The 17,355-nt window shown below is 38.7% G+C and overlaps 1 protein-coding gene across 2 annotated transcripts in view; it reads left to right on the top strand.

Moving 5' to 3' along the window:
* The first annotated feature begins 1,016 nt into the window (after positions 1-1,016).
* EPM2A (EPM2A glucan phosphatase, laforin) overlaps positions 1,017-17,355 on the top strand; it is a 106,543-nt gene continuing 90,204 nt past the window's right edge. For both annotated transcript variants that reach the window (XM_055389806.2, XM_004044795.5), the window contains exon 1: positions 1,017-3,031. In XM_055389806.2, the coding sequence (XP_055245781.1) occupies positions 2,731-3,031 (301 nt within the window). In that variant the 5' untranslated portion in view covers positions 1,017-2,730. The remainder of the gene's footprint in view (positions 3,032-17,355) is intronic.

Genomic DNA, 17,355 nt, shown 5'->3' with positions numbered 1-17,355 from the left:
TACTCTACTGGACTGATTCTTGCTCTAAATTTAGCCTGTCCCTATAGCATCAAGAATCTGACCTCAAATGGATTTCATAAATAATCCCTTTTAATAAATACCATGATTCTTCGAAATGTAAAAAGAAATCTCATATGGAGGACCCAACAAGGAAAAAGATCTAAAACTAACACAATTTAAAAACTGGTAAAATTCTTCACCTTAGCTTCTTAAATCTGTTTCTATTGCCAACACATAGGTATAAAAAGGCATACAAATTATAATTTCCAAGAACCTGCAGCCAAATCCTCTCCAAATGCTAAGATATATGTGTCTTTACAGAGTCATTGATCCGTTTAGACTGCCACTCATGATTCATCTGTTCTTTAATTCCTAAGGATGAAGTTAGTTACAAGAAATAATGATAGGAATTTAATTTTTTTAAATTAAGAGCTGACAGAGAATAACATTTAAATATGCTAGAATTTATATGCATTCTGAAACAGATTTTCCTTATCAGAATTTATATCTGTATCTATATCTATAAGCTGAATGCACGCCTTTTAGCCCCTGGCTCTGCCCCTTCCTTGCTGTGGGCTGTTCATTGGACCCTTTTGTGCTGGAGTATCCTCACATCTAAAAATGGGGGTAACAATTGTAGTTACCTTATAGGATTGGTGAGAGACTTAAATAAGATAATATGAGTACGAAAACCATGTGCCTGGCCCATAATATAGGCTCAATGGATATTATCATGGTTAATACATATACATCCAAATGATTGACCGTCAAAATATGATCAAGGCCTTGATATATGTCCCTTAAGCCCTATTTTGGTCTTGTTCTCCTTTCCAGTTGCATTTTACTTACTACACAGTGCAGCTATCCAATTTATACCTTATTTAAATCCTTGCCATAAAATAAGCTATTACATATTTTGTTTAGGGGCTTAAGAGGGTTACTTCTTCCAATGGTTAAAATTATTTCAACCTCTTTATGATGAGAGAAGAGTAAAGGAAACCATGTCCGTTGAGCAAAGATATTGTTTAATTTTTCTGCTACTGTTTCATCTACAGAATGGGCAGAACTCACTCTGGAAGAGCTGGTGGGAATAATGCCATTTGGGAAGCACACAACATAGGCAGCACAGTGGAGCACAAGAAAGTCCAGAGCTGTTAGCTCCCAGGTCCTGAAGGAATGAGAACTTTCACTGGAGTCTGGATTCCACTGTAGACAAAATCCTCTCTGCATCGCCAAATGACTCTTATTTTCCTAAACTTACTCTAAGAATATCTTTTAACAGCAATTTGAATAAACCGACTCACATGCCACTGTGATTTAATGTGTGATTTGCTGCCGAATCAGCTGTTTGGCCAGCCCTTCTGTCTTCACATTTTTCATAGTGTTTATCCTTAAGCTTAGCAACCAACCAAACTTCGAGTGGAATATCAACATTCAAGAGTAAAATGTATTATTAGTTTTCTGATTGTTCCACAAGAGATTGAGTTTCTGTAGTTTACATTTTTGCACTTTCTGTTTTACGTATATCCTCAACGCATGAAATTTTGGCCTGTTCCCCTTTGCTATTCACAAACTTCCAAATACTGGTAAAAATGCCTTTGTGTGTCTTTAATTCATGTAACAGATTTGCGTTATGCTAAATGTTAGTGAATATATAAACGTAAGAATACAAGGATAATTTTGCTAAAGAATCAAAAAGTATCAGGACATTCGTTTGTCTTATGGCAGTGACAAATTGAAGTTCCCCACCAAGATATACGTATTTTGGATTTGGGCCAGACAGCTAAAAAACCTGTTTCAACTTAAAACCCAAAAAGGTTTTAAGTTGAAAAAATAATGCTGACTTTTACTAAAAGTAAATTTTAAACAAAGGTTTTTTTTTTTTAAATTTACTCCATTAAAAAATGCATACATTTGGACAGAGCGAGACTCTGTGTCAAAAAAAAAAAAAGCATACATTTGTAGTCACAGAATTAGTTTTTGTTTTGACCTTGAAAAGGACTTGAAAGTATTTACTCCAAACTTACTTTACACATACTAAAAATATAGTTTTTGAAAAAAGAAAGTTGATGTGGCTTTTCAGACAAGGGAATGGTATGTAATGCTTTGCATCAGCTCCGGGTCTTGGGTGATCTCCACCAATCGGAGATCCTTCAGAGCTCGTAGGGTCTAGAAAGATCATTATTTTACACTCTCATTTTACAGACAAAGAACCTGAGACCTGCTAGATAGAGTAAGTGACTTGGTTAAGATAAGGAGCGCTCCGGAGACCAGGTCCAAGATCTTCCCCCGTTTCACAATTAGAAGGCGGCTGTCTAGAGGTCATTCCCTTCCTTACGATCCTCATAAAGTTAATTTCCAGTCTCTTGGAGAGAGGACTGGACGATCGCCTGGCTTAGAAGTTTTCCTCCCTCCCCGAACCCCGTTTTCTCTTCCATTTCTTCCGCTCGCGTGTCCCCAGCGCCCACAGGTGGAAATCAACCGCCCGCGGGGTTGCGGGGCACAAAGAGGCAGCTGGCGGCTCCGCTGACCCCTTCCCGCCGGCCTGGACGAAGTCTAGGCTCGGGAGCCGCGTGATGCATCCCAAAGAAGGCGCAGAACAGCACGTGTTCTCCCCGGTGCCCGGGGCTCCCGCACCGCCGCCCAATCGCTGCGGCCGCCTCGTGCTCGGGCCGCGCCTGCCGGCCGCTGGGACTCCGGGCCAGGGTATTCGCGCCGCCGCCGCCCGCCATGCGCTTCCGCTTCGGGGTGGTGGTGCCGCCCGCCGTGGCCGGCGCCCGGCCGGAGCTGCTGGTGGTGGGGTCGCGGCCCGAGCTAGGGCGTTGGGAGCCGCGCGGTGCCGTCCGCCTGAGGCCGGCCGGCACCGCGGCGGGCGCCGGGGCCCTGGCGCTGCAGGAGCCGGGCCTATGGCTCGGGGAGGTGGAGCTGGCGGCCGAGGAGGCGGCGCAGGACGGGGCGGAGCCGGGCCGCGTGGACACGTTCTGGTACAAGTTCCTGAAGCGGGAGCCGGGAGGAGAGCTCTCCTGGGAAGGTATTGCCAGCAGACGCCTGCCCCCAGCGCAGAGCGGGAGCTCCGGCCCGCATCCCTAACCGGGGCCTCGGCCTCGGCCTCGGGCAGGCCCCGCAGGCCCCGGCGGCGCGCGTCCCGGGCTTTTTGCCCGCGTCCCTGCGCACTCCCCGGGCGACCTGGGCTGACCCTGCTCTGCCGGCCACGCTGTCGCCGCCAGCCGCGCCTCCGGCTTCCTACTGATTCCCTAGACCCGTATAGCGCTCCCGGCCGCCTTCCCGCCCACTCGGTTGCCTGCCCCTCCGAACTGGTTTCCGCACACCCAGTCCTCAGCTTCTTTCCAACCGCGCCTGCGTCACGGGCCAGTGCCCTTCGTCTCCCGCCCGGGGCCCCCTTCGCCCTCCGAGTGCCCCTCGACCTCCGAGTGCCCCCTTCGCGGGTCCCTTGGCTGCCCGGCCGCGCGCCGCTGATGGCTTCAGCAGTCCAACTCCGCCTTAGTTGGGTTTTGTGTCCTCATTTTCCTGCTGTAATTCACTAAAAAAACCCCAAAAGGATCCAACCAACGAAACTAGCGTTTTCGCTAATCCTAGACAGCAACGTGTTAGTTAGATTTTTTTCTTAGATATTGAGAATGAACTAATGGAAAGACGTTGAATATTTCCCTTTTTGGATTTTTTTTCTTTTTTAATCCCAGATATATGACAATTGAGACATGACCTGATTTCTTAAAATACTAAAACAATACATGCTGGTTGTAAAATAATAATAAAGAAATGTACATAGTGAAAACTTACAGTGTTTCCTCCACACATCTTAAGCACACTGCTTGTACACATTTATGTATGTGATATATGCATATACTTTTTTTTTACAAAAATTTTATAGTAATTCTGAATTTTTGCTTTTCTTGACTAATAATATGTTAGGGACATCTTTCACTGTCACTACACGTAGATATGTATTTTACATGTAGATGTATATTTTAAATGGCAACAAATTATTCTGCATCTACCAATGTGCATTTAGGTTCTTTTCAGTTTTCCTCTGTCGTAAACAGTAGTGGCTTAATTGAAATTCCTTTTACAGGTATCTTTGAACATTCGGGAGTGTTTCTGCAGAGTGGATTCAAAGAAGTGAAATTATTAGGTCAAAATGCAGTCATTTTTTTTTTAACACTTCATTAAAGACTGCTAAATTATGCCCTAAAAGGGTGATAACTAATGTCGGCTCCCGCCAACAGTGTCTGAATTGAGACAGCCCCTTTCTTTAAAGGAAATGTGCAAGGTTGTAGACTGGAGTGGGTGTGACTCAATAGTTGAAGTCAATGAAATGAATGTCTCTTTAGAAGTTTATATGAAAAAAAAAATGGGCCATTTAGCCTGTAATGATGTAGAAACAAAGAATCAGTAAAGAAGATTAGAGTGGAATGTGTTTATATATTATCCTTGTTCTCCTTTTCTACCTCACTGGGCTTATGGTCTGGTAGCATTTATTGGTCTGTTATTTTACCATGACAGAATTGAAAGATACCCTCTTCAGTTTATCCTTTCTTTACAGAGTATTACTATTATTCATAGTATTGTAGGATTATTTTTTAAAATAATATCTGATAATTGTAATAAAAATGGAAATGGTGTGAAACAAAGATCTTCCCTTTCCCTAGTTCTTTAGCTTTTCTGATAGTCCTCCCTATGCCGTTAATAGTTTGCTTATGTTGCTATTTCTTAAGGTATCACAAACTTTTGTTTTTAATTTTTCTAATAGTTACCATATAAGTTATATATAATTTTAAAAGTTAAAATTAGGCAATAGATATTGACACCTACTGGATGCCCATAAAATTAACCATCACACCTGTTATGAAATATGAGGAATTTAGCTCAAGTTCACTCTCTGTCTTCCCTGCTGATTTTTTTTACTATTATTTTCAGTTTTTTTGATAAATATTTTTCTTTACTATCCAAGCAGGAATTATTTTCAGTTTTGTATTAAAAATTGACTGTTGACTTTCTAGGAAGTTACTCCTATAAGAGAGGATAAGAAAAATATTACAATTTCTTCCTGTCTCACTTTGGTTTATTATGACTTTTACATTATCAAGTTTTATATAATTTATATTCTATTTTCTAATTGTTACAGTGCCTTCTTGTTTAAGGTAAATAGACTGATTCTAAACATCGTAAATTAACAGAGAGCTTTATGAGAAGCAGGGTGGCCAAGTGTTTAAGAGCAAGGATTCTGGAGCCAGATTGCCTGGGCTCTCCGACCAGTGTGGGATTTGAGGCGTGTCACCTCAGCTCCCAATGAAAGGACCAAGCTGCCTAATAAATGAACTGTATTTTGTAGAATAGGATATATATTAAGAACTTACAAGAGGACATATGGTAAATGTTAAATAAGGGCTAGTTATTATTTTTTACTATGATTATTGGGAAACCACGTAGTGCAATTAGACTCGTAAACAAGGAAATGAAATTTTGTGACATGAAAACTGTACCACTGCAAGGAAAAATTCTCTTTTCTTCACTATAAATCATGTTCAGATTTTACTTAAAATGGTACTAGAATTTGTTTTACTTCATATTTGCACTGTAATGTTCTTCTACAACTTATTTAAAAATTTGTTATTAATTTTTTTAACAGAAGAGTTAAACCAGTTCTCACAATGTCCTAGCTTAATTGCACTACTTGATGAATGCATATTGCTTATTTCTTGGAAATAGAATTTTTTCCTTGAAGAATTAGGATTCCTGTTCTAATTTTCACTTTTCACTAATATATGGCTTTCTGATATATATATATGTGTGTGTGTGTTTCTGATATATGTATCAGTTTTATATAAAATATTGACTGTTGACTTTCTATTACATAGAAAGTTTATTCTTATAATCCTATTATGCAGGAAGTTACCCCTATATGAGAGGATAAGAAAAATAGCTTACTTACACATTCCTCTCCCTTCCTTGCTTTGGCATACACACACACACACACACACACACACACACACACACACACACACGTCTTAGCTGTAAACCTGAGACTTTAAAGAAAACAATCGAACTCCTATGTTAGTTGCACTGTTTTAAATGGTATATCTTCCTCTTTCTTAAAAACTTTAATCATTTCTTTGGAAAATTTTCAAGAAATGGTAAAATCAGAGAGAAAATATCTGAGCCCTCAAATTCCTAAAATGTCTTTATTTGGCTTTCCCACTTGATTGATCATTTGGTACAGTATTCTGGTCTTAAAATAATTTTTCCTTTGGAGACTTTGCCTCAGTAATTTCTAGCTGATAATTATCAGCTGTGGCTGATAATTCTAATGTGAAACTAAGCCCATTCCTGTTAGCAGTCTGTTTTATCACTTGGCACTTGGTTGGCTCTTTAAATTCCAGGAATTGTTTCCTTCAACTCAGGGAAATTTTCTATGATTTCTTTCTCTTTTTTTTGTTGTTCATTAAAAAAATTTCTTCTAAAAAACGACATACATGTGCAGAATGTGCAGTTTTGTTACATAAATATTATACGTGTGCCATGGTGGTTTGCTGCACCTATTGACTCATCCTCTAAGTTCCCTCCCCTCAACCCCCACCCACCAACAGGCCCTGGTGTGTGATGTTCCCCTCTCTGTGTCCATGTGTTCTCTATGTTCAGCTCCCACTTATGAGTGAGAACATGTGGTGTTTGGTTTTGTGTTCCTGTGTTCTCATTAGTCATTGGGCACTTAGGTTGGTTCCATATCTTTGCAATTGTCAATTTTGCTGCTATAAACATACTTGTGCTCTGTAGTCAATTGTTTTTTCAGGATGGCTTTTTTATTCTATTGATTTTTCTCCAGTATCTGGTAGTCCTTGGATATCCATTTATTTTTATGAATGAAGGATATGCTGATCAGTAGGGGTAGCTGTGCTGGTTTTCTGTTGAAGTTGTTATGTTTATTGAAAACCTCCTCTAAATGGGAGAACACTCAATGGAATACTGTGTAATTTGGCAGATTTTGTTAAGGATAAAATTCCGCTCAGGGTGTGTGGCTGGGGAGCCAGTAGGCTTAAGATCGTTATCATTGGCAAAGTAAAAAGAACTTTATCATGAGGTGGGATAATTTAGTATATTTTATTGTTGAATGGAGTTTCCTTTTTTTTTACCTCTAGGTCTGTTGGGTGGGTCTGTAGACATCACAGGATTTGTTTCACCCAATCTCCAGCTCCTACACCCACACTAGGGTCCTTTCCAGGAAACCTTTTCCCTACTGTGTTTAGAGCATGCTTATTCCATGTTGGTGATGGGAAGGGGTTGAAGGAGGCAGGTGGGAAACCTTTCTTTCAACTCCTCTCCAGGCTGACATGCGTTTATTTGTTAGGTTTCCTCTTTCATGTTGCTTTTCTAGAAGACCTCCCTAACTACCTACTGATTCTTTCTTGTAACATCTGTTCCTTTTTCTTATATCACTTATTACAGGCTAAAAATCACATTAACTATGCTGGATTGGACTCTTTAATTGCAAGTAATAGAAACTGAATGTGAACCAGTCTAAAAATAATTTAAAAAAATCAATTCATGTAACCAAACTGAAAGAAGCGTGGAGTACAGCCTCTCTCTCCTCACTTGCTTTCTAGCTCTCACTCTCTTGTTCTCAGATTTGCTTTTCTCAGGTCTTGGCCTTATTTTCTCAAGATAATTGACTCTATCAAGCTAGGCTTTCCCACAAGAAGCTCAGGACTATATGCCTAAATTGGATGTCACGTGCAGTGTCACACTGTATTCTCTTGGCTTTTCCCTTAAGGCAACAAGATGGCTGCTGCAGCTCTGTTCATCACATGTGCCTTTAGTGGAATAAGGGAGAAGAAGGAAGAGTGGAAGAGTCATCCTTAGGTATTCCTCATAATCTAGGAAGCAAATGTTCACCAGAATACCTCCACACTCCCACTTTGTTTTATGTTTAGAATTGGCCAGAACTATTGTGTTTGACTACCTCTCCTGCAGAAGAGACTGGGTGTATTAGTCAGTTCTTGCATTGCTATAAAGAAGTACCTGAGATTGGGTAATTTATAATGAGAAGAGGTTTAATTGACTCATGGTTTTGCAAGCTGTACAGGAAACATGGCTGGGGAGGCCTCAGGAAACTAACAAATATGGCAGAAGATGAAGGGGAAGCAGGGATGATCTGCATGGCTGGAGCAGGAGGAAGAGAGAAAGATGGGGAAGTGCTACACACTTTTAAACAACTAGATCCCATGAGAACCTACTCACTATCATCATGAGAATAGCAAGGGGGAAGTCCACCCCCATGATTTAATCACCTTCCACCAGGCCCTTCCTCCAACATTAGGAATTATAATTCAGACATGAGATTTGGGCAGGGACACAAATCTAAACCATATCATTCCACCTCCGGCCCCTCCCAAATCTCCTGTCCTTCTCACACTGTAAACTACAATCTTTCCTTCTCAACAGTCCCCCAAAGTCTCAGCTTATTTCAGCGTTAACTCAGAAGTTCACAGTCCAAAGTCTCATCTGATACAAGGCAAGTCCCTTTTGGCTAGGAGCCTGTAAAATCAAAACCACTTAATTACTTCCAAGATACAATGGGGGTACAGACATTGGCTAAGTACTCCCATTCCAAAAGGGAGACGTTAGTCAAAACAAAGGGGTTATAGGCCCCACACAAGCCCAAAACCTAGCAGAGCAGCCATAATATCTTAAAGTTGCAAAATAATCTCTTTTGACTCCATGTCTTACACCCAGGTAACATTGATGTGAGGGGTGGGCTTTCAAGGCCATGGGCATCTCTGCCCCTGTGGCTTTGCAGGGTACAGCCCCCATGGCTGCTTTCATGAGCTGGTATTGAGTGTCTGTGGCTTTTCCAGGCTCATGGTGCAAGCTGTTGATGAATCTACCATTGTGGTGTCTAGAGGACAGTGGCCTTCTTTTCATAGCTCCAGTAGGCAGTGCCCCAGTGGGAACTCTGTTTGGGGGCTCCAACTCAACATTTCCCCTGTGCACTGCCTTAGTAGAGGTTCTCACTGAGGGCTCTGCTGCTGCAGCAGACTTCTGCCTGGATATCTAGGTGTTTCCAAATATCCTCTGAAATCTAGGTGGAGGCTCCCAAGCCTAAACTCTTGCCCTCTGTGCACTAGCTGGCTTAACATCACATGGAAGCTTCCAAGGATTATGGCTTGCACCCTCTGGAGCAGTGGACTGAGACATATTTGGGACCCTTTTAACCAAGGCTGGAGGTGGAGAAGCTAGGATTCAGGGAGCAGTGTCCTGAGGTTGTACAGGGTAGTGAGGCCCTGGGCCTATGAAACTATTTTTCCCTCCTAGGCCTCCAGGCTTGTGGTGAGAGGGGCTGCTATGGAGGTCTCTGAAATGCCTTCCAGGCATTTTCTACATTGTGTTAGCTATTAATATACAACTCCTCTTTACTTATGCAAGTTTCTACAGCTGGCTTGAATTCCTCCCTAAAAATGGGTTTTTCTTTTCTACCACATGGCAAGCCTGCAAATTTTCCAAGCTTTTATGCTCTGCTTCCCTTTTAAGTATAAGTTCCAGTTTCAGATAATCTCTTTGCCCATAAATATGAGCATATGCTGTTAGAAGCAGCCAGACCACACCTTGAATGCTTTGCTGCTTAGAAATTTCTTCCACCAGATACCCTAAATCATCTTTCTCAAGTTCAGATTTCCACAAATCTCTAGAGCAGGAGCACAATGCTGCCAGTCTCTTTGCTAAAGCACAACGTGAGTGACTACTGTAGTTCCCAGTAAGTTCCTTATCTCTAGCTGAGACCACCTCAGCCTGGACTTCACTGTCCATATCAGTATCAGCATCTTGGTCACAACCATTCAACAAGTCTCCAGGAAGTTCCAAACTTTCCTTCATCCTCCTGCTTCCTCTGAGTCCTCCAAACTGTCCCAACCTCTACCCAACACCCAGTTCTAAAGCTGCTTCCACATTTTCAGGTATCTTTATAGTAATGCGCCTCTTCCCAGAACCAGTTTTCTGTATTAGTCAGTTCTTGCATTACTATAAAGAATGACCTAAGACTGAGTGATTTATAAAGAAAAGAAGCTTAATTGACTTATGATTCTCCAGGCTGTACAGGAAGCATGGCTTGGGAGGTCCAGGAAACTTACAAACATGGCAGAAGGCAGAGGGGAAGCAGGCACGTCCTACATGGCTGGAGCAGGAGGAATAGAGAGAAGGGGGAAGTGCTACGTACTTTTAAACAACCAGATCTCATGAGAACTCACTTTCACAAGAACAGCAAGGAGGAAGTCTGCCCCCGTGAGTCAATCGTCTCTCACCAGGCCCCTCCTTCAACATTGGGGATTACTGTTCAGAGATGAGATTTGGGTGGGGACAAAAATCCAAACCATATCACTGGGAAAGTGCTTTATTTAGGCCAGCACATTCCTTCCCTGAAAAAAATTAGGGTAGTGATTACCAAGAAGAATAAGTAGAGTAGATTTTAGGTAGGCAGCTAACAATGCATGCTACAGTTTAAAACAAAAATATCATGTACAACATTTATTTGTGTATTTATTGGTTTTTGTCTTCTACCAGATTGTAAACTCTATGAGTGTAGGGACTATGTGTATTTTATTCATTCTTTTATATCCTGCAATTGTAGTTGATACATAGTAGCTGCTCAGTAAATATTGGTTGGATGAATAGAGCACAGAACAGAAACAGATGGACTTTTTTTTTTTTATCATGGGCTAATTACTTCATAGGTGCTTTCAATTAAATTACCCTTTGTCCTCACAACAACACTGCAAGGCAGATATTCATTTCTCTGTTATATAAATAAGAAGATTGAGGCTTTCTTCTAGGTCTAATCTGCTATGAATCCCATCCAGTGAAATTTTATTTTCAGATACTGTATTTCTCATCTCTAGAAGTTCCATTCAGTATTCTTGTGCATCTTTTTCTTTTGTTCTCATTTAGCTTATGTTTTTCTTTAAATTCGTGACCATGTTGAAGATACAGCCAGAGTCCTTATCTTCTCGTTTCTTTATATATGTCATATTTGGGTGTGGTTTCTGTTGACTAATTTTTCTAACAGTCATTGATAGTATTTGACTACTTCTTTCCATGCCTTTTTGAGTAACCATAGCTGAGCTTTATTTGTGGATTATTTTAAGGTATGATAAATTATATTACATGTATTTTTAAGAATAAACTGTTCAGAATAATTTTAGATTTACAGAAAAGTTGCAAAGACAGTACAGAGTGTTCTTATATACTCCTTACCCAGTTTCCTCTGTTGTTAATATTTTATATTAGTATGACACTTGTGATAATTAAGGAACCAATATTGATACATGATTATTAACTAGGATCCAGATTTCATTCATATTTCATTATTTTTACTTAACATACTTTTTCTCTTCCAATACCTTATCTATATGACCACATTACATTTATTATGACTGTGATAGTTTCTCAGACTTTATGTATTTCTGCAATGACCTTAAAAGTTTTGAATAGTATTCATCAGGTATTTTGCAGAAAGTTGCTCAATTGGGATTTTTCTGGTGTTTCTTTCTCATCATTAGACTTGGATTATGGGTTTTTGGGAAGACCATCAAAGTAAAGTGCCTTCCTTATTACATCATATCAAGGATCTATACTATTAAGATGACTTACTACCGTTTGTGATGACTTCGATCATGTAGTTGAAGTCATATTTGTTAGTTTTCTCTGCTGTAAAAGTTGTGTTTTCCCCATATTTCCATACTGTAGTCTTTCAGAAGAAGTCACTGTGTAGTGCTCACGTTTAAAAAGTGAGAAGTTATGTTCTGCCTGCTTGAGGGCAGAATATCTACATTAATTTTCTGGAATGTATTTATATGGAGGATTTGTCTCTTCTCCCTCGTTTATTTACCTATTCAATTATTTATATATATAGGAATTCACGGATATTATTTGATACTTTGGTTTAAATATCTTACTACTTTATTTTCTTGTTCAGTTTATTTCAGGTTTGGCCATTGAGAACTCTTTCAGTGACTTCTCTTTTGTGTCTCTTTGACATCCCCCCATCTTTGTGTGTGTGATTTTTAGTTTGTTTTTGAGCACTTCCTTACTTTCTGGCACTACAAGGTGCTCTGAGATCATCTTTTATGTTTCCTTCCTCCACGCTAAAATTGGACATTTCTCCAAGGAGCTCTGTTTGATTTTATTGTAGAATGGTATTAGAAATCAAGATCCGGGCAGTGAGTGTGCCTCTTCCTTCTGGGATATTGTTGCTTGTAGGCCTTCTTAGCTGGCAAAACAAAGAAATATACATTTATATTAATTATGTATATATATGGGAAATATATTCTTTGTAATATAAAGTTCTGTGGATTTTGATAATGCACAGTGTCATGTATTCATTATGATAGTCTCATTTAGACTAGTTTCACCTCCCTAGAAACTCCTTTGTCTTTTGTCTATTCAACCCTTCCCACTCCTCAAACCCTTGGCAACCACTGATCTGTTTACCATCTCCATAGTTTTGCCTTTCCACAATGTCAAGTAATTAGAATCGTACAGTGTGTAGCCTTTTCAGACTGGCTTCTGTCACTTAACAATATATTTAATATCTATCTATGTTTTTTTCTGTAGCTGTAATTTCTTTTTATTGCTGAATGATGTTCCATTATATGTATGTTCCACATTTTGTTTATTTGCCTATTGAAAGACATCTTGATTGCTTCCAGGTTTGGGTGATTATGAATAAACATTGGTGTGCAGATTTTTTGTGTAGGTATGAATTTTGATATCAGTGGGTAGATATCTAGGAGTGGGTTTGCTGAATCATGTGATAAGACTACTCAGCATTGTAAGAAACTGCCAAACCATCTTTTAGAGTGGCCTAGTATTTTTCATTTCCACTGGCATAGAATGAGAGTTCCTGTTCCACATTTTCATCAGTGTCGATGTTGTTAGTGTTTTGGATTTTAACTACTCTAATAGGTGCATAGTGGTATCTCATTGTTTAGATGTGCAATTCTGTAATAAATGATATTGAGCATTGTTTCATATACTTATTTGCCATCTGTTTATATTCTTTGGGTGTCTGTTCAGATCTTTTCATTTTTAAATTCATGATTTTTAAGAGTTCTGTGTATATTTTGGATACAAGTCTTTGAGAGATGGGTGATTTGCAAATATTTTCTCTCAGTGGTGACTTATTTTTTATTGTAGCAGTGTCCATTGCAAAACAAAACTATTAATAAAATCCAACAACTTTTTTTTTTCTTTCATGGATTATGCTTTTGGTATTGAATAAAAAAACTCTTCTCCAAATCCAAGGGCATCTAGTTTTTCTCCTATGTTATTTTTGGAAGTTTTTACATATGTATATATTTATAAGCCATTTTCTGTTAATTTTTATGTTTTATATAAGGTCTGTGGCTAGGTTCTTTTTGCTCCCCATATGGACATCCACTTGTTCCAGCACCATTTTTTGAAAATACTGTCCATTATTTTTTAAATTGTCTTTATTAGAAACCACCTAACTTTATTTGCTTATGTCCATTTCTGTGCTCTCTATTCAGTTCTATATGTCTGGTTTTTTTTGAAACCAGTATCATGGTCTGTTCATTACTGTAGGTTTATACTAATCTTGAAATAGTGTAGTGTGAATCTTCCAACTTTGTTCTTGTTCTTCAAAATTGTGTTGTGGCTCTTGTTGGTCGTTTGCTTTTCCAAATACTTTTTAGATTCAGTTGTTGACTTGTACAGAATAGCTTGCTGTGATTTTGTGTTGAAGCTATAGATCGAGTTCAGAAGAACTGACATCTTAACAATATTGAGTTTTCAAACTTATGAACATAGAATATTTCTCCAGTTTTGTTAGATTTATACATAAGGGTTTTTGGTGTGCTATTTTAAATAGTATATTTAGTTTTTCTTAAACAATTAAATTTCAGTTGTTCTTTGCTGATATCTAGGAAATAAATTAACTTTTGTATCTATTGATTTTTGTTTGCATGCTGGCCATTGTAATTTCCATTGTTTCATAGAATTTGGATTAGTTTCTGACAGTTAAGTTACTTGTGGATTAGCTTGTTCTATGTAAGGTTCCTCTTGAAGGTTTACAAAGGCAGGTCTCTAGGAAGGTTAGTGCAGCCCCACTATTAAGCAATGAACTCTGGGTTCTTTACTGAATGCCTCATGTATTCAGTGCCCCAAGATTTCCTCACTTTGTCTGGTGGAGACTAAAATGTTTCCCAGTTCTGTGTAAGCTCTGCAAGTTGTCTGGCTTACAGTTTTCAGAAATTTTTCTTTTCTCGCTGTTTGTTCTTTGTATGACTCTGTCAAAGTTTACCTTATGCATCCACAGATTGACATGCAGCCAAAGAATCTAGGAAACTTTTATGCAGATTTATGGACTTCTTCGTCTGAATAGCTTTCTCATCTCTGGTATTTAACTCTCACTTTGTTCTCCCCAAATGTGAGAGTAAAGTCTCACATCCCTATGTCATGGTTTGGAAATGCCCTGAAGTCAGAAATCCATGGCATTTATATCATTCATCTTGTTTGTTTTCTTCTCTTAGGGATTATAGTCCTGTACTGCCCTTTATTCAACATTCAAAAACAATTATTTTATGAATTTTGCCATTTTCCTAGTTCTTTTTGTTGGCAGGAACAGAAATCTCTACTGATTTTAAAAAATTTTGCAGGCAGATATTTGTCCAGCATATTCTTAAATTTTTTGCAAAATAATGTCTTGATTTTGTTATTTAACTTATTTCTAATTTTTTTGGTATACTTGTGTGTTTTTGTGTTCTGTGTGTATGCATATGTATATAGTCTAAACTATATCTTTCTTGTGAAATTAGATTATTTGTTTTGGAACTCTCTTCCTTCATGCTGAAAATCCTTAACTCTAATTATAATGTGCCATTAGATTGACATGTCCCCACTCAGTGATACTCTGGATGAGGTTTTATATTCTTAGATTTTAATGGCCATAAATTCAGCCTTCAAATTATCACTATTTTTTTACTCCACTCTTTCATTTGTCCTGCACAAACTGTAATTTACCTTCATTTCATATTACCTTTTGTGCTACAACATTTATGTTAGAGTATATTTGATATAAAAATTTTGAATCCTTAAATAATCTATTATAATTTAAGAAGATTAAACAAATCAACATGAAATTTTATGTCTTTAAAATAACACATTTGTTTGCGAAGGCAGCCATAATCAAGTACCGCACACTGGGTGGTTTAAATAACAGAAATTTATGGTTCCACAGATCTGAAGCCTAAAGGCCCAAAATGAAGGTGCCGTCAGAGTTGGTTTCTTATGAAAGCTGTGAGGTAATTATCTGTTCCAGGCCTCTTTCTTTGGTTTATAGATGGCTGTCTTCTCCCTGCCTCTTAACACCATCTTCTCTTTTTGTCTCTGTGCCCAAATTTCTTCTTATAAAGGCACTAATCATATTGGATTGGGGCCACCCCTAATTAACTCATTTTAACTTTATTACCACTGTAAACATCCTATCTTCAAATAAGGTCACATTCTGAGGATCTAGGAGTTAGGATTTTTATATGAATTTTGGGGGACACAGCTCAACCCATAACAGAGTAAATCTTTTCTAATACTTCATTCACCAAATTATTCTAACATTTCGGGTTATGATTTAGTATTCCCTTCCATACCACATTACCTCTACTAGGCAGGACATGGAAATTTGGCAAGTAAATTTTAATATCCCATATAGAAACTCTGAGCTCTAGAACTTATTAGGGGGAAGTTCTTTGTGTTTGTGTAGGCTGTGCGGTATCTTTGTATTATCAGTAAGAAGAGAATTGAGAGAAAATGCCAACAAAACTGGGAGGTGAGTAGAGACTCTGTTTATTCCAACTGGTCCTTTTCCTTGACTTTTCTCTTAATTTCCCCATCCTTCTTTTCCAAAATAAATATTCATTTAATGTGTTGTTTCAGCCAAAATGATTCAGGGTTTTTGAGAACATTATCAAGAAATACATTCAAATCCAAATGAAAAGCCTTTTCCTTTACTCTTGGATTAAACCAAAGTCTTCTACAAATCCAAAATAAAATTATGCCAGACTAAAATAATCCAGGTGTATAAATTGCTACAGTTTCTCATTCTATCTCCCCCCGTATCTGATCTTCCATCATTTACCAGGGTTAATGATAACTGAAATGATATTACATGTTACTTTTAGATGATTTATTCATGTTCCATAGAAGCAGAATGGAGGTTCTAACATTAGGGCAAATTAAAGAAAGTAGTGTTGCATGCTCACAGGTGAGAAGAGACAAAAGTTATGAATTTTCCCCCCCAAAAGGTAGTAAAGCAGCTACAATGTTATGAAGTGTTCTTTGGTGACCTACCAGAAACAAAATAATAGTTTGAATAAAGTATAAGCTTAAACCAGTATAACGTATTTTATGATGTCTAGAGAAATAATAGGCATCTGATAGAGATTTTTTATTTGTGTAAAAATAATGCTCATGTGTTTGAGATGTGAGAGTGAATGTGTTTGAGATATGAGAATGAATTGTGAATGAATGAGAGTGAATGCTCATGTGTTTGAGATGTGAGAATGAATTGTGCTTGCAGAAAGCCAGTAAACAGATAGTTCAATGAGATAAGAGCTGTCTTAGGAGATTGTACCTTTTTCTGAAAGAGCTGTGGTAAGGCTGACAGGTCAAGATTGACTGACTGGCTGGGCCTTCACCAGGTGTGAGAAGTCTTAGTACCATTGTTGGTCCCAGGACTTCTGTTCTAGTAAGCTCATTAAAATGTTTTATTTTTCCAACACCATCACCAATTTGAGTTTCATTATCTGGAATATCTTCTAAGTTTTTTGCTCTGATGCTGGCATCCTGGGCAAAGTCCAGATAGCTCAGGCCTGTAGTGCCGCCAGTACATACAGGAGTGAGAAGCCCAACAGTTTCAATTCGTGATCTTTATGTTTTTAAATGGTAAATTGTAATGCCACATGAATGTAGCGTTTTATCCTGAATTTTAGCTAAGTAAAACTTCAGAGAATTAAGGGAATGATTTTTTTCTCTTTTTTATTTGACAGGGTCTGGCTCTGTCACCCAGGCTGGAGTACAGTGGCATGATCTTGGCTCACTGCAGCCTCCGCCTCCCAGGCTCAAGCCATCCTCCCATGTCAACCTTCTGAGTAGCTGAAACCACAGGCATGTTTCACCATGGCCAGCTAATTTTTGTATTTTTTAGTAGAAATGGGGTTTCGCCATGTTGCCCAGGCCTGTCTCGAACTCCTGAAGCACAAGTGATCCACCTGCCTAGGTGACCCAAAGTAATGGGATTACAGGTGTGAGCCACTGCACCCGGTCAGGTTATTA

This window comes from Gorilla gorilla, chromosome 5 (assembly GCF_029281585.2).
Source record: "Gorilla gorilla gorilla isolate KB3781 chromosome 5, NHGRI_mGorGor1-v2.1_pri, whole genome shotgun sequence".
NCBI classification, from domain to species: domain Eukaryota; kingdom Metazoa; phylum Chordata; class Mammalia; order Primates; family Hominidae; genus Gorilla; species Gorilla gorilla.
This window is presented reverse-complemented; position numbering and strand designations above follow the sequence as displayed.